This window comes from Calliphora vicina, chromosome 3 (assembly GCF_958450345.1).
Source record: "Calliphora vicina chromosome 3, idCalVici1.1, whole genome shotgun sequence".
Taxonomy (NCBI): Eukaryota; Metazoa; Arthropoda; class Insecta; order Diptera; family Calliphoridae; genus Calliphora; species Calliphora vicina.
This window is the reverse complement of record NC_088782.1, coordinates 131557688-131576573: the sequence shown is the minus strand read 5'-3', so window position 1 is coordinate 131576573 and position 18886 is coordinate 131557688. Positions and strand designations below refer to the sequence as shown.

General features: G+C 29.1%; 2 protein-coding genes across 3 annotated transcripts; one reads left to right on the top strand and one right to left on the bottom strand.

Annotated features, from left to right (window-relative positions):
* Nucleotides 1-2306: 2306 nt before the first annotated feature.
* Vps36 (vacuolar protein sorting 36) lies at nucleotides 2307-3822 on the bottom strand. The gene is made up of 3 exons (XM_065503432.1): nucleotides 3665-3822; nucleotides 2837-3562; nucleotides 2307-2781 (listed from the first exon to the last, which is right to left on the bottom strand). The coding sequence occupies exons 1-3, from the start codon at nucleotides 3758-3760 to the stop codon at nucleotides 2392-2394; spliced, it is 1212 nt and encodes a 403-aa protein (XP_065359504.1). The 5' UTR covers nucleotides 3761-3822; the 3' UTR covers nucleotides 2307-2391.
* A 3615-nt stretch (nucleotides 3823-7437) lies between these two features.
* Nucleotides 7438-14299, top strand: Abp1 (Actin binding protein 1). Of its 2 annotated transcripts, none has more exons than XM_065504262.1 (7): nucleotides 7438-7915; nucleotides 7995-8166; nucleotides 8720-9171; nucleotides 9254-9433; nucleotides 9506-10059; nucleotides 10162-10254; nucleotides 12269-14299. In XM_065504262.1, exons 1-7 carry the CDS (start codon nucleotides 7833-7835, stop codon nucleotides 12406-12408), a joined length of 1674 nt encoding a protein of 557 aa, XP_065360334.1. In that variant the 5' UTR covers nucleotides 7438-7832; the 3' UTR covers nucleotides 12409-14299. The 2 variants fall into 2 exon arrangements, with proteins under 2 accessions (XP_065360334.1, XP_065360335.1); XM_065504263.1 differs by having other exon boundaries at nucleotides 7443-7915; nucleotides 9524-10059.
* Nucleotides 14300-18886: the final 4587 nt, after the last annotated feature.

Genomic DNA, 18886 nt, shown 5'->3' with positions numbered 1-18886 from the left:
CAAAAAAAGGAAACTTCAAAAAACCTTATTTTAAAAAAATAATTTTGATTGAAACTACCTTCTATATACACAAATTTTTGACAAACGAATAGAAATTTTGACAAACTTAAAATAAATAAAAAAAATATACAAACTAAAATATGTTAAGATATGTTGTAAATTTGTGTTATTTTATGTTTATTTAATTTGTAAATCCTAAATAAAATGCAAACATATTTAAACAGACTGGAAATCGTATAAATTCTTGGTATGTATTTTGAATTTTCTAGACAGTTGTCAGAATTTATCAGAGTCAAAAGATATTTCAATTGGCACAGCAGAATTATAAAATTTTCTCACCATAGGAAAATTATAATTTACCATAGTACTTTGCTACCGTTTGGCACACGCTCTATGTACTTTATTTTGTATGCAATGACATCAATATACATACATATATCGAATGGTTTTTAAAGCACATTTAAATAAAATATATATTCCCATAAATGAGGAGCCGCAGAATAAAAGGTACTTTTTTGAAAATTTAAAAAATTTGGGAAATTGATTTTTTCTACAAATGTTATGGCTGGATCATATAACTCTGTTTTTAGATACTTAAAGAAGTCTGTGGAAAATATCATATGTAATTAATGTAGCTGTCATTTCATACAACAAGTGCCCTTAAAATCATGCTAAAAGTTAGAAAAATTCAATTGAGGACATGATGAGAATTATCGCTGTATATTTTAGTTGAAACTCCAAAATGTTATATAAATTTCAAAATACCAACATTTCTTTTAATTAGACAACCATCAAATTTTAAGATAGCTTTCATTTAAAACAAGTGTAGACGGAACTAGAGCAACACACATCTTTAAAGGAATATTTGCGCAGAAAACCCTCGGACATCGGCATAACAAAAATATATTTGGAGTTCCTTTCATACACTTTAGAACTTTTAAACGATTTGAACAAAAATAGAAAAGCAGCTGCAACTTATTTCGCTACCAGAGTTAAAAAATTTATAATAATAATCGCAAGCAACTATTTAGAAGTTAATGATATAAAAACAACCTCTTATTTTTAAATTTTCAAATCAAAATTTCTTTTTACAGTTGGAAAAAATGTATCTGGAGATTTAGCTTACATAAAGAATCTCGAGAGCACTCACTCCTCTACCATGAGTCCCTGATTTAAGTGCTGACAAATACTAGAATTAAGTATACAATTTAAAGAATGTCGTGTAGAGAATATTTAGCCAACTACAACCTAATAAATAATAAAATTTACTATATTTTTTGCACGATATCGAATGCCATAATCTCGAATTCGAAATATCGAATGCGGTAATTCGGACTCCGATTATAATAACCGGTTGAATATGGAAAAAAATATTATTATTAGTTATATGTATGTTATTATATATGGTATTTATTTGGGAAAATTCGTAAATGTAACTTTTTATGGAAAAATGTAACTTTTAATGAGAAAAGTTGTAACTTTTTCCCAGCTACCCCTGGCAACACTGGATATAACACAAATAATTATTTTTAAATGGATGTGAATGAGAATTTACCATTGAAATGAAATTGACCCTTATTGGTATCTTTTCAATGTTTAAATATGTATATATTTTATTTAAAGGTAATTGGTTCATAATGGGTTAATATTTTTGGGAGTATTATACTTCCATTAAGAGGTATTTGTACCCTTTATAATAATCAGCCTTATCATGTAAGGCGTAGGCGTTTTACGACAACGACAGTTTCGTACTAGATTAACGAAACAGATTGAATAATTTCTTTAATCTAGTACGAAACTGTCGTGTCTTAAAACGACTACGCCTTACATGATAAGGCTGAATATAAAAATTATTATAATAAAATGGCAACAACTTAATATAAAGTCAAATTTATGTTTCAACATTATTGGTCTATAACTAGGAAACTATCAAGAAAATCGGCCTACAATTGGCGTAGATTTTTGTTCACCAAAATTTGTGTTCACCCAAAATTTTTTCTTCAATATTTTTTTTAAAGTAAAATGTATATAATATTGGGCAAAATCGAATATAGCACATTAGGCAATTAGTTGCGCAAGTCTTCTGCGCAATTTTTGTATTTTTTGATGTAAGGAAACAATTTTTATCAAATTTGAGTACAAACTTGCTTGTATATGGCAAGTTGGATTGATTTTTCATTCATGATTTTGAAAATGAAAAACAGACTTGCGCAACTAAATTGTCTAGTGTGAAAGGGCTTTTGTTTTAACTTTCATTTGTGAGGAATATTTATGTATGTATATTTGAAAAAAATAAAAACTTTCCGTTTATTTTTTTGAACATATGAACATTCATTTTAAACAGTAAAAATATTTATTTGAAAAGAAAATAAAAAGTTTTCCGGTCTCTCTTTAAAGGTTAACCAAAGGAGTGTTTAGAATAAAGTTTGGGTAGAATCTTAAACCTTCTAACGACTGATCCCTACATAATTTCCCTAGACGCTCCGCAGCCAACAAACGCTCTTTAGCTAAAAGCAATGAAATGTTGCGTAACTTTGATAGTTCTTCAACTGCTAATGAGGTAGATTTGTGTACTAAATCGAAAGTATCAGATGCTGTTAATTGATCGTCTTGCGATTCTAACTGCAATACCATAGCTCCACTAGGAAAATAGCGCAAGTTGATAGGACCATTTAGTGAACGACATGCGTTGAGCAAATCTTCTGGAGAGAGTAATTCCAAACCACGAGCACGATTAACACGACAATATACGTCAGCTAAAGACATCATTCCTCCAGATTCCTATAAATTATTTTTCTTTAAAACTATGTACATACATATTAAAATATTTGTATACCTCTAAAGGATCCAGTAGCATAATACATAATTGTTCTGCTAAGCTTTTATAGTATTCCGACTCATTTGTGAATCCTCCTCTAGTTACAGGGTCATCTATACCCAAACTTAAAAGATAGGACTTAAAGCGTACCGTCTCATCGTTCGAAATGTCTCCTTTTTGAGAACGTATTTTGTCACAGATTACCCGCGATATGCAGACCATTTCTTTTGCCATTCCCATCAGCACTCTAAGATCTTGGAAAGCTAAAGCAATATTTTCGTCTGTTTCTTTCGTTTTTTGCTCTATTGCTTTTTCAATACCACCAATACCAGTACGCATTCTTAGCCTAGTTTCTCTTGTTATATTATCTTGATGTGTAACGTCCTCCTTTTGGTTATTTTCGATTTCATTACTGATTAGTTTTATATTCCAAACTTTAGCTTGTAATGTCTCTTTCAATGCAATCGAAAATTCTGGCAGCACACCATGTTTCCCGGAGAGTTTTATGAATGCATTTATACTATTATCTAGAGGTCCAGGCAATTTGTTGCTATCTTGTTGTCGCAAATGTAAAATCAAACGAGTTTTGCGACCAAATATAAAATTACTTGCCTGCTCTTCACTAACAGAAATTACATACTTTAAATTTAGACATAAACAAACAGCCGCTTTTGCAATATCTCCGGCTCTTCCCCAAAACAATCGATGTGATGTTAATACTAAGTCACCTTCCTCAAATTGAGTCTAGACAAAACGGAAACAGATGTGAATAATCAGACAATTTACATACTATGTTTGTAGAATCTACATTGTAGATGGATTCTTCGGGATGTTTCTACTTCTTACTTTTTGGTCACCATCATATAATTTTATCTGTGATTCTCTACTAACAAACGCTTCATTTTCATTTAATCTGGCCTCTATATATTCAAAGCGATTCATTTAAAAAATACTGAATACAAATTATTGTAATATGCAAATTATTACTAGATATATTAATATATATACGACTTGAGTAAAAAAAATTCTATAAGGCGATTAAAGTTCCGCAACACAACAACAAAAATACAAAAGCAATAGCTTTTGTTTTTGTAAAAGGATACATAACGTTCAAAGTCAGTATGTATTTGTTCTAATTATTTTTGTTTAAACAATGAAAACAAGTAGGTTTGACATTTGTATAGTACAACAATTTAAAAATATGTAGTTGTATCCAAGGCGAATTCATACAAGGTGGTGTCAGTTCTACAAAAACAACGATTGGTCTTAACAAATGTCAAAAAACCAAAATGAATAATTAAACAAATAAGTATTTAAACTTAATATAGTGTAGATAATTGAATAGTGAGGGCTTTACTTATTTATGTAAACAATAAATATTTTGTTAATACGATTAGAATATGTAGATATTTATATATAAAAACAAACTGTTAGAACCAAAGTAAATTAATAAAGTAGCGACAGTACTACAACATTTACAAAAACCACAAGCAATTTTGTTTTTGGTTTAAGGTCTGAGCTGTCAAAGTTGCCTGTTGTTGTTTTTGCTTTTGGGCTTGTTGTATTTTTCGCCACAACAACCACAAGTGAATTGACAGTTCAGACCAAAGGAAAAAAAATAGTCAGCTGTTCTACTGAGTCTACTTTATTAATTTACTTTGGTTAGAACCATAAATCGAAAAATAATGATCAGCTGTTTGACTGACTCCACCTTGTATAAATTCGCCTTGGTACGTATGTCATGGGCAACATAGTGACAAAACATTAACCAATTGGCAACGCTATAAAATTTATATGAAAAGTGAGAGTTAGCGACGAGTCAGTTGGTTACTTGTTTGATATACAGGACATTTTAGTGAATAATATACATACCAAAGTAAATTAATAAAGTAGCGACAGTACTACAACAAATACAACATTTACAAAAACCACAAGCAATTTTGTTTTTGGTTTAAGGTCTGAGCTGTCAAAGTTGCCTGTTGTTGTTTTTGCTTTTGGGCTTGTATTTTTCGCCACAACAACCACAAGTGAATTGACAGTTCAGACCAAAGTAAAAAAAATAGTCAGCTGTTCTACTGAGTCTACATTATTAATTTACTTTGATACATACAGTAAACCAATAACGCCCGTGAACAAAACAACCCGGATAAAACAAACCGGAAACAGCTGATTGTTTTGGTGTGGTGAATATAAAAAATAAAGTTTGTTATTGTTCTTATTCTTTAAATATGGTTTCATACGTTGCCAACTTACTAGGTTTTCATTGTTGTTAACTTGTGGACGTATAACTTTACACGTCGTGTTTTTATTTTTAGTTTTCCTAATTTTTAAATCGTCGTGAACAAAACAACCTAGAAGTAAACGAAAACAAACCGGAAACAGCTGATTATACGTATGTTGTTGATGTACACAACAACTTTATTTGTTGTGTGGTGAATATAACTGGCCCAGTATGCAAAATGATTCGAAGTTATGTCGAAAATGAATCATTTTTTCGTAAAATTTTATCGACTTCGATATAATGTCGAGAATGTGCGTGTTTTCCTAAGTAGAGTGCAGAACGATAAAGAGTCGAAAATTATTTATTATTCTGATTCTAATTTTTATCGATATACTATACCTTTTTCGGTATTAAAAATGTTCTAAATTGATTCGATTTCGATTAAATATATGAACAATTTCGAATACTTTATACCATCGAGCAATTTTTTCTTGAAATAATGCATATTCAATACCTTTATTATTATCCAATAATGTTGCGTTAGATGTGTTTTCATTTTCAAATGAAATAAGCTCTGCACATATTTCTGATGTTTGCTGATTATGAGATTCGAATTGTCAAAAAACAACATCAATAATTGGCTGCGCTTTTCATTTAAGACGTCTTTGATCCATTTTTCGTGTTAAACTATATTTTTATGAATGTTATTGATAGGATAAGAAATAAAATTTTATTTTCTCACAAATTGACAAAAGAATAATATGTATGTATATGCATTTGTCCATTTTGTGCAAAAATAAAATTTGGCATTAAAAAAAAACTCGAACATTATTCGCCATTTCTATAAAATATTAAAATACGATATTCTAAAAAATGTAGATTGGATAGAGCATCATAATAAATTCATATTTTCGATTTTAATTCGAAATAAGTTCGATAAAAAGAACTGACTCGAAATGTAGCATACTGGGGGCTACATTTCAGAAATATGGTTATTGTCTAATCAGGGTTGTTATATTTATTTTTTTGATAACCCTGTTTTTATTGTTTGACGTAGCGTTGCCGCTGTTGTTTAGGTATGACATTTCAGCGTTAAAGCTAAGCGGAAAAGAACGTTCCGTCTTACGCTTTTGTTTAGTTAGGCCAGTAACACTCTGTATATTTGTTATTGTAAAAGTTTGTTGGTTTTTAAAAAATTAACAAACAATGACAAATAATATTTTTTAATTGCATTTACAAAAATTATGTCAATACGTACCATATAAACAATTTTTGGAAAAACAAATGTAGGGGGTGGTCCATTAAAACTTTGTTGAAGTCAATACCACTTTTCATTAAAAAATTTAATTTAGGAAAAAAAATTGCCAAAATTACATAAGACAATGGGCATCATATCTGGAAACACGAATGATAAGTGGACAGTCTTAAGAATCGAATAGCATATAAACAATTTTTGGAAAAACTTAAACGTAGGCGGTAAGTCCTTTAAAACTTTGATGTCATGATTTTTTTCCAATTTAAAATTTTTCATGAAAAATGGTTATGACATCAAAGTTTGAATGGGACTACTCTCTACGTTCAAGTTTTTCCAAACATTCTTTATATGCCATTCGATTCCTATGGGTATCCACTTATCGTTCCCGTTCCCAGATTTGATGCCCAAGGACTTATATAATTGTGGCAATATTTGTTCCAATTTAAAATTTTTTTATGGCATCAAAGTTTGATTTAAAACTTTGATGTCATGATTTTTTTCCAATTTAAAATTTTTCATGAAAAATGGTTATGACATCAAAGTTTGAATGGGACTACTCTCTACGTTCAAGTTTTTCCAAACATTCTTTATATGTCATTCGATTCCTATGGGTATCCACTTATCGTTCCCGTTCTCAGATTTGATGCCCAAGGACTTATATAATTGTGGCAATATTTGTTCCAATTTAAAAATTTTTTATGGCATCAAAGTTTTTCTAAAAGAAGTTAGTATGCCATTCGATTGCTATGAGTGTTCACTTATCATTCCTGTTTCCCGATATGATACCCATCATCTTGTATAAATTTGGCAATTTTTTTTTCTATATATATCAAAGTTATTGCAATTTTTTTAATGATTATTTTATTTTAAGGTTATGTTGCGATTTGTTCATATGTAACAAACATCATTTTTACATTTTAAAAAAGTATTACAATAACAAATTTTATTTTTTTATATTCACCACAACAAAACAAATAATATGGTGTGTACAACATCTACAGCAACAAAAAACAATCAGCTGTTTCCGGTTTGTTTTCTCCGGGTTGTTTTGTTCACGGGCGTAAATTATAGTTGATTTTTTGTGGAAAATTATAATTAATTAAATAATACTATATATGAATAAACGTATTAATCGTCGCTAAACAATTGTATCAAAGATGTATTAAAACTAAATTTCAGTTTAAAAATTTATACACACATAAGTACATATATTTTACAAGGATATGAAAAATTATCCGATAAATATAATAATATCGTTCTTAGTCTGAACATTGAATTGGCAAGTCACCAAAAACTATTCAAAGGAAAAAATGCATTATACTTGTTTTATTTCCATGTGAAGCTAAGCGACACAAATAGGAAAATTCGATTCATCGATAGATACACCGGTAACTTGTATGTGGCAGTGGTACATAAGAAATAAAGAAGACTCAAGGTCGTCTACTTCTTGATTTTACTGGTGTTAGTTTTTGCATCGTTTTTGGGTGTGGGTTTTTTAAAACGCAAATAGACAATAAAATAAAACACATTTGCAAATAATGGCCATTAGCTTTGAGAAGTATAGAAATCAGATAGAGGCTGCTTGGAGAGATGTTTTGGATGATAAATCTTCAACTGATTGGTAAGTATTTCCGGTGAGATGTAATTAAAGAAAACCATGATTTTTGTTTTTAAATAATTAAAAATTATATTTACAACAGGGCCTTGTTTAGTTACGAGGGCCAGACAAATGTCTTAAAACTTGTGGCTAGTGGTGTGGATGGTGTTGAAGAACTATGTGAGGAGTTAAATAGTGGAAAAATAATGTATGCATTTGTCAGAATTGAAGACCCAAAAACGGGTTTAAAAAAATTCTTACTCATAAACTGGCAGGTAAAATCAATTATTTTACTAGATGCTTTAGTTTAAAAATATTTATAAAATTAATTTTAAGAAACATTAAAAACATAATTGCAAAAGCCTCATGGACTTGTCTGTTTTGCAATACAAGAGGACTTCATTACCAAAGGCTCGAATGAATTAATTCTTAATTAATTACATTTTCGAAATCAAAATATTTTTTTCTCTTAACCATTCCGTTATTAAATTCATTGTGAAATAATTTATAGGCTTAATTCTTAATTTCTAATTTCTTAATTTCTAATTCAAATGTATTGAATTCATTCCTTTTAGAATTAATTCATTAAAAAAATAATTCCTTATTTAAGCAGATATTAACATAAATTTCGATCTATAAAATTCTGTACAGTTCGGACCTTAATTGATTCAAGTCCTTATACATTGGGTATGGTGGGTATATATGATAAGACATTACTATATTTATTTACTTATTTATTTGTTATCTTAAAGTATAAGTATAAATAAGAACATTTTAAGATAACTTATATAAAGATATATATTTATATTATGTTGGTTATTTATTAAGGGCGAAGGGGCACCTGTTCTACGAAAAGGTACTTGTGCCAATCATATACACGATGTAGCCAAACTGCTGTCTGGCGCTCATCTAACAATTTATGCTCGTAATGAGGATGACATTGATTTGGAGCGGCTCTTAAAAAAGCTTAGCACTGTATCTTCAGCATATAGCTTTAAGGAACCACGTACGGTGAATGACGGACAAAAAACACCTATAGGCACTAACTATACTCGTGTTATACCCACAAAAGAATTAAATGCTTCAGTCACGCAAAACTTTTGGAAGAAGGAAGAAGAAGAAGAAAAACATCGTTTGGCAACTGAAAAGGAGCAAAGGCGTTCAGAACAAGTCATGTTAGAAAAGGAGCAACGAGCACGCGAAGAGAAAGAACATTTAGAAAGAGAAAAAAAATTGCAAATGGCAAATAAATTGCAACCAGCTCATATACCAATAAAAACGTAATACACACACAAATATAGAATTTTTAAACTAAATTTTAAATGTTACTCAAGTCCATATAAATTATTTTGTTTTTATTAGATCACCACAACCGTTAAGCCCTGAAAAAACTGTTGCTAGTAGTTTTGGGTCAGCTTTAACCGAAGCAGAACGTATGCGCCAGCAGCGCAGCCAAGAAGCTAGAGAACTAATTGGATCTCGTGTAGGGGCAGCTAAAGCTATTTTTACAAAACACACTAGTGAGGGACAACTACAAAGCAAGTACGTCTAGAATTTTACCATTCAGTTTTCAATTTACATCTCACACGGATCTACGTGCAATATTTTATTAAGCGTATCTTTTCACCTTAGACTCAATACAGCACCGCCCGCAAAACCCGTTCGCAATTCTATAACACAACGTATTAATGTTTTTAATCAAAATCAATCACAAAATGAATCCAATGTAGAACTTTCACAAGGACAACAACAATTACCAGGCAAAATTACTTTACCCAAACATATACCAGATGAACCGATGAATATTCAAAAAGATGAGAATAAACCCGATGAGGAAGAAGAAAGGCGTATTTTAGAAACGAATTTGGAGCCTGTTAAGCCTGAAATGACAGCCATAGCTAATAATGAGGAGGAATCACACAGTATTGATGATTATCCGTTAGAACCAGATAGTGAACAGTATTCGACTATTAAAAGGTCACCACATAGCAAGTCGAATTCTTTACAATCACCAGACGAGACATCATCATCAAATAACACGGATACTGCCCTGTATCAAGACGAGGAAGAAGAGATTATGCGCACTAAAGTTTCAGTAACTGTACAGCAATCACAGTCACACGCAATAGCTGGAAATAAGAATGGCTACATGGGAGAAAGAAGCGAAAGTAGGTCTATAACCACCAAATAAAAATCCATTTCTTTAAAAATATAGCAACCTATAAGTATCGAGAATACATGTTTGTATTATTATTTTGCTTTCTTTTCAGTTAACGACTTAGTTAATGAGGATGATTTTATATGCCACGACTCATTGGGAGATTTGGGCTTGAAAGCCCGTGCTCTATATGATTATCAAGCAGGTAATTATTTGCCATTACTTCAATCTAATTTTTTAAAATTTAGATTATAAATACAAATATATAACAGTACCATCCAAAAATTATATATCTTTGTTGTTCTCATCCAAATGCAAAATTTAACTTTTTTAATGAGAGACAACTTAACGGTACTTTTTGAAAGTAATTAAGTTTTTTTTCTTATTCTTGTTGTTTGCCTTAATTATGCAATCAAATGTTCTTGGTGCTATTTTAAGTGGAATATTCGTATAAACGCAGACGTGAAATTTGTTTTTAAAAAGTTACTAAAAATAAAATATTATCAATTTTAGTTTTTTTTTTCAACCAAAGGTACGTTTCTAATAGTAACATCTCAATTTACTGTAACTTTTTCTATTTGAATCAATAAATTTCATCACTTTTAAAGATGCCCAAGGGAACTTTTTTGTCCGACCAAGAAAAGATTCAAATTAAATTTTTTCACGACCAAGGATGTTCCAATAAAGAAATTGGACGTAAATTCGATCGTTCGGAAAGTGTGGTGCGAAATTTCTTGAAGAAAGGTAAAAATTATGGAGTCCGCAAACCTACAAAGGGAAATACAAATCTAACAAGAAGACAATTTATTCTAATAAAACAAGAAGCAACCCGCAACAAATTAAATTCCACACAAATAAAGAATAAATTGAATCCAGTGACTTCCAAACACGTTGCACACATTTTACGAAACGATGAAAACATAAAATGGAAAAATCCGAAATGTAAACCAATGCTAAAAAAGCACCATAAAGAAAATCGTCTAAAATTCGCAAGAAAATATATGAAATGGACAGATGAGTGGAAAAAAGTAATTTCTCTGACGAAAAAAAATTTAATTTAGACGGTCCGACTCATACTCATGCTATTGTCACGATTTGAGATCAAACGATGTTCGGATGTCAAAACGTAATTTCGGTGGTGGCAGTGTTATGGTTTGGGCAGCGTTTTCTGCAGTTGGCAAGTCGAAAATATGTTTTGTTCCGACAAAAATGAATAGTGCGATTTATAACGAACTGTTGGAAGATGCTCTTCTCTCATTTATGGATGAAAAAATGGATGAAGATTGCATATTCCAACAAGATAATGCTGTAATACATGTTTCTAAGCAATCGAAATCTTGGTTTAATGAACATAGCGTTCCTCTGTTGGACTGGCCGGCTTGTAGTCCGGACTTAAACCCGATGGACAACTTGTGGGGATACATGGCCCGTAAAGTTTATGCAAATAATGCCCAGAATGAAAGCATAATGACTGTGACAGAGCTGAAACTAAGAATTAAACAAGTCTGGGAGGAAATTGATTCCAATCTGCTTAAAAAATTAGAGGAATCTATGCCAGACCGTATTTTTTAAACAATCCATAACAAAGGATCATCCACACATTATTAATATCGCTACAGCGGCCCATAAATTAAAGTGCTTTTATAGGAAAAAATACCCTTAAAAAATTGCTGTTAATCTCGAAAATTAAGTAAAAATAAATAAAGTACAAATGAATTTTTTTTGTAAACAATATTTTAAGTGAAGTCTTAAATAATTTAATAAACAAATTTGTAGCCCCCTAAATATGTTCATGTTTAATTTTTGCAATCTTTTTAAAAGTATGTCCGTTATATTGAGATATTTTAGGGACTCCTAAAAGTTGATTTCTACATACAGACGGACAGATGGACATTTTTATATCGACTCCTAACGATCTAGATTATATGGATGTATATATTTTATAGAGTACAATTACAAACGGAATGATAATATTATACATATAATACAATGTTACTCATGGTGAAGGATATAATAAAATGTTCCAAACGTACATGTATGACACTTCCTTAGTTTTTCTCTTAGTGTTCAAAAATATAATTTATCAAATACGACTTCGCAGATTTCAAATACCAACAAATCTAATCGTAAAATTAAATTATATTGTTAGTTTTTTTTTTTTTAAATACATATGAATATCTATTGAAGAATAATGCAAACTTCACAATTGCTTCTTTCAGCTGATGAATCTGAGATTACATTTGATCCTGGCGATGTTATTACTCATATTGATCAAATCGATGAAGGGTGGTGGCAGGGTTTGGGACCTGATGGAACTTATGGACTGTTTCCGGCAAACTATGTCGAAATATTAGACTAATAATCTATAGAAAATATGTAACTTAAAATAATGGAATTGTATAGAACCTGTTAAGTTCTATACAATTATGTATAACGGTAATTTCAACAAGTTGATAAATAGAAAATTAATTAGCTACGGATCTATGCCATCCAAATATGAAATTCAAAGCGTACAGAAAACAGCATTTTTCGGATTTCTCATTTCCGACTTTAAAGAAATTTGCCGCAATTATTATCAAATCATTCAACACTCGACACCCTTTCAATAATTAAAAATTTCACAAAAGTGTACATAGATAACTACTTAATTTGATTTTATTTGAAATATAAATCTATGTATATGTCTTTTAAAATTTTATGAGAAAATATATTTCTTTCAAAAGTTCAAAATAACATTCTTAAGTTATAAAATTCAAAGGGATTTATCTTAAAACCCACATTTTTAAATTTAAAACCCCCTTCTATATATTTGTAGAAATTTTAAATTTAATACATTCTGGTTCATAACTTCTAAACTAAAAGACTGTACAAATATATAAAAGACTTTTGCTATTAGCATTTCATTTTATGAACATTTTTAAAGCTGTGGTTTTTTGAGATAAGTGACTGATACAGTTCAGTCACATATCACATAGCTTTAAAAATATTCATAAAATTATATGACAATAGGCAAAGTCTTTTGTATATTCGTACACATTTTTATATTGCACACTTTTAATTTAGGAGTTATGCAATTGTAGTTTAGGAGTTGTGTTGTACATTTTGTAGTTTAATAGGTATTGTGAAATTTTTAAATTTTTTATACATTGTTAAGACGTCATATTTTTCGACGGGAAAGGGTTTGATGGTTTGATAAACACTTGCAATACATAATAACTGTGTTGCATTTCGTTAAAATCGTAGATGACCAATCGGGATTGATCATCCTAATATTTAAATTTTATTTGTTGAAATTACAATCATTACTTCACAAATTCACAAGCAATAGTTAAAGTAAAAATCTTTAAGTACATATATTCACCTAAAATGTATCAAGCCATAACTAATATTTCAATGTTAGTTACGAATTAAGGTTTTTTGTGACGATATAGAGAAACTGTATCTTAAATAACGTCTATTGTTAACTAAATATCTACATTTAAGTATTAACCTATTAAATTGGTGCCAACTTTAAAGCATTAATAAACTGGGGCCGTAACAGTTATGACTTTTATCATAAAAGTCAGCAAATAGCGTTATTTTTTTATTTTTATTTTTTCGACCAGAAAAAACGTTATTTGCTGAATTTTATTTTTTGATCAAACATAAAAGTTATTTTTTGATGTTTTGTTTTTTACCAAAACTTATTTTTATGTTTATTTTTAAAAGTAAACATAATTTTTTTTATTAGCTTCAAGTTTATTAACCAAAAAAACATGATTTCTGCTCGAACAAATAAAAAGCAAAAAATTACTTATCTCTACTTAAAATAACTGTTATTTTCGGTCCCTGTTAATAAGTATTTCCTTTATCAATAATTTTTTACACATTTGATGCTGCTTTAGTTTATTAAGACTGCGATAGATTGAATCCGTTGCCACTTGCTGTAACTGCCAGCTTCAAAAATTACAACAGCAACTAAACTAAAGTTATTGAGTACATTTAGTTCTATATTTGTTGCCATGAATTCTATTAATTCCGGCCTTTAGATAATATTACTGTATTATTTTTTACGTCCTTATTTTAACTATTGCGTCCCGTCATTTTATTATTTTTATTTAGATTATTTAAAAAACGCTACCGTTTATCTTATTAAAACATACATATAGAATATACATATATATTTAAACAACAATAATGTCCTTTTTATATTTATATATATACACGTGCATACATACATACAATAAACAAAATGAAGATATTCAAACATATTAGTAAGAACAGATTTTAAATTAATAAGATATGAATATTTAAACATGGGGCTAAAATTGCAAATACTGTCATGGGACAGTATGGACAAAAATTAGCAAAAAATAATTGTGTACATGGCCTCAATTAAAATTGTATTATTTTAACAATTGCAATACCCCATATACATATAAATGTATAAACATTTTGATTCAATAAGTTTATACATACATACATACATACATACATACATACATACATACATACATACATACATACATACATACATACATACATACATACATACATACATACATACATACATACATACATACATACATACATACATACATACATACATACATACATACATACATACATACATACATACATACATACATACATACACACATACATACATACATACATACATACATACATACATACATACATACATACATACATACATACATACATACATACATACATACATACATACATACATACATACATACATACATACATACATACATACATACATACATACATACATACATACATACATACATACATACATACATACATACATACATACATACATACATACATACATACATACATACATACATACATACATACATACATACATACATACATACATACATACATACATACATACATACATACATACATACATACATACATACATACATACATACATACATACATACATACATACATACATACATACATACATACATACATACATACATACATACATACATACATACATACATACATACATACATACATACATACATACATACATACATACATACATACATACATACATACATACATACATACATACATACATACATACATACATACATACATACATACATACATACATACATACATACATACATACATACATACATACATACATACATACATACATACATACATACATACATACATACATACATACATACATACATACATACATACATACATACATACATACATACATACATACATACATACATACATACATACATACATACATACATACATACATACATACATACATACATACATACATACATACATACATACATACATACATACATACATACATACATACATACATACATACATACATACATACATACATACATACATACATACATACATACATACATACATACATACATACATACATACATACATACATACATACATACATACATACATACATACATACATACATACATACATACATACATACATACATACATACATACATACATACATACATACATACATACATACATACATACATACATACATACATACATACATACATACATACATACATACATACATACATACATACATACATACATACATACATACATACATACATACATACATACATACATACATACATACATACATACATACATACATACATACATACATACATACATACATACATACATACATACATACATACATACATACATACATACATACATACATACATACATACATACATACATACATACATACATACATACATACATACATACATACATACATAATTTTAAATTTTAATTTAAGTAACATCACTTGCCTGGAAATACACTCACTCCTCACACTTAAGAAGTAATAAATTTAAAATCAATTTACTTCAAATAAAACAAACAAATCTGTGGTTTTTATCAAACAATTTTGACTATACACTAATACCCCATTTTGCGTCGCTAATAGGGACCGGAGAAACGCGACGCAAACCGAAGCAGGATTTTCCATACATTTGTATTAACTTTCATTTAATTGGTTCCGAGATTCATATTTTATCTGAAAAAATTGATTTTTCAATACAAACATTTTCATATTAACGACGCAAATCGAAGTACGAACGACGCAAACTGAAAAAAAAACGACGCAAATCGTATACATACTATATACAATCTGGACCATAGTAGAATTAAGGTAAGGTCACACATGACAAATATTTGACGAAAAAGACGTAACCACTAAATAAAATACATTTGAATTCATTTATTTATCTCAAAAACTTATTTTACTTAGTATGATTCAAAACAAAAAATTTAGTTTTGTTTTATTTGATGCTGTTTGATCTTACAAAACACTTGTAAGAGTAAACACGTCAAACAAATTTGTACTAAAAAAGTGGTTACGCTTTTTTGAGCAAATATTTGTTATGTGTGACCCTACCTTAAGTATTTATTTTAACGAAATTTTATTGATTATACAGTAACGGATTTTGCTAATGCTAATGTACTCACGAAAAGCTATGCAATTTTGCATTGGTAATGTTGTACAAAAGCAAAACTCATAGCTACAACCAATAAAAACTTTAGATGCATTTTTTTTAAATTTTTTTATAAAAAGGAAAAAAATTGTTGGTGAAATAAAAATTTTGTTGGAAAATAACCGTAACACAACCTTCCTGTATGAAAAATATGAAAGCTGCGAGACTACAAAGTATATTTTTTTAAAAAAGGACCCTTTTTATTTTTTTAAAGAAATCTTAGATATTTTCCTTGAAGACCTTTTTGGTTGGATATCTATCAATATTAAATATTTTGTAACTCAAGACATACAATTTTTGATTTTTTTTTGCAAAATCTAACTTTTTTTAATTTTTTTTGGCTCAAAAGAAATATCAGGTCCATTCCTTTAAGAGATTTTTGGTCGCTTAGTGAGATGCGAGTGGGTTATATATCAAAATATCCAATAGGTGCAAATTTCATCCCGATCGGAAGACATCCCCCATATGTAATAATAAAAATAATCATTTATGTACCTGTTATTAAAACTCCCGGGGAATTCTTTATTCATAATTGGGCTGAATAACTTCCCTTCATACAGTGACTACTCTATGTATGGTACCACTTAAATCTTGTTAATCGAATGGTAAATGACGATATTGGCTCAGAATACAATTATATACAATTAATACATTTTAAGTTTTCAAAATAATTTTTTGTACTTTTTACCAATTCTCAATAAGATGTAGCATGACGTTACGTACGTAGTGAAAAATGTAAAAAAACTAAAACGTTCATTCTTTTTTGTATCACTGTGAAATTATATGAATATTATTCAAATAAACGATCTTTATAATTAACCTATCGAAATTACGAACCTCACAATAGACTCGTCAATTATTTTTAATTCGTAAATAAAACTATGTATGTACATTAGGGTGGCCCTTAATAAACGAAAGTTGGATTTTGGCCATTCTCACCCCCCAGTTTGGTGAACATTAGTAAAAAAATCATCCTGAAAAAATTTTAGGTAAATCGGTTGGGGTTAAGACGTGCCGCAAGCCCTCTGAAGTTTTGAGATGCATTTACAAGGGGAAAAAATTCATTTTTTTCAGTTTTTGTAAAAATTTTGCCATTAAAAAATTACTTTTGTAATTCAATTTAAAAGAATCGAAATGTGTACGTAATTGTCGTTCTAATGAGACATAAAAAACAGAAATCGGTTAAAAAATTTTAAAGTTATTAAAAATTCGCCAGGCCATTAACGTGTCTCAGGCCACTAGAACAAGAAATGTTGGAACAACATTAACATATTTTGAGAAATATTAAAATAAAAGCTCATTTTTACTTAAAATATGTCCATATTTACTTGTATATGAGTTTTTGTCTTCGTAGGATACCGTTAACCTATTCTTAGGTATGAACAAAAAAAATTAATTTTTTTAACGGCAGTTTCAAAACTCCATTTTCAAATTTTTAAAAATTTTGTTAAACAAATTTCAGAATTTTTTGATCATCTCATTGGGATTTATTAAGAGTATAATAGGGAATTAAATCGTGAAAAAATTATGAAAATATCTCTTATAGTTTTTCCGTACCTGCGATTTAAATTTTGAAATTTTCGAGAAAAACCAATTATTTGGCAATTTTTAGGCCAATGAGCTCTATTTTCTTACTCTTATGAATTTTAAGCAAAACTTAATTAGAATATTATAGTCCAGATAATTCTAAATATACTCTGAAACTTTTACTAAAATCAAAAAACGTTAACCCTTAAATCGTGAAGGTCAAAGGTCAAATTTTTCAATATTTGGAATTTCTCTTGGAAAGATTTTGAAATGTTCGAAATGTTGTATATTTTTGGGCCGATTTTGATGAAATTTAACAAAAATATAACACAAAGCCTAGTATTTACAAAAGCAGCAGAAAAATTAAAATTAACCCTATATAGCACTTGGTGTTAAAATGACCCCAAACTTCTAAAACCATAAAAAATTATGATTTTAAAAGTTTGGTGTCATTTTAACCCCAAGTGCCATTAAGCGTTAATTTCCATTCTTGTGCTGTTATTATAAACCCTAGAGTTTATGTTATATTTTTGTTAAATTTCATCAAAATCGGCCCAAAAATATACAACATTTCGATCATTTCGAAATCTTTCCAAGAGAAATTCCAAATATTGAAAAATTTTACCTTTGACCTTCACGATTTAAGGGTTAACGTCTTCCGATTTTAGTAGAAGTTTCAGAGTATATTTTGAATTATCTGGACTATAATATTCTGAATAGGTTTTACTTAAAATTCATA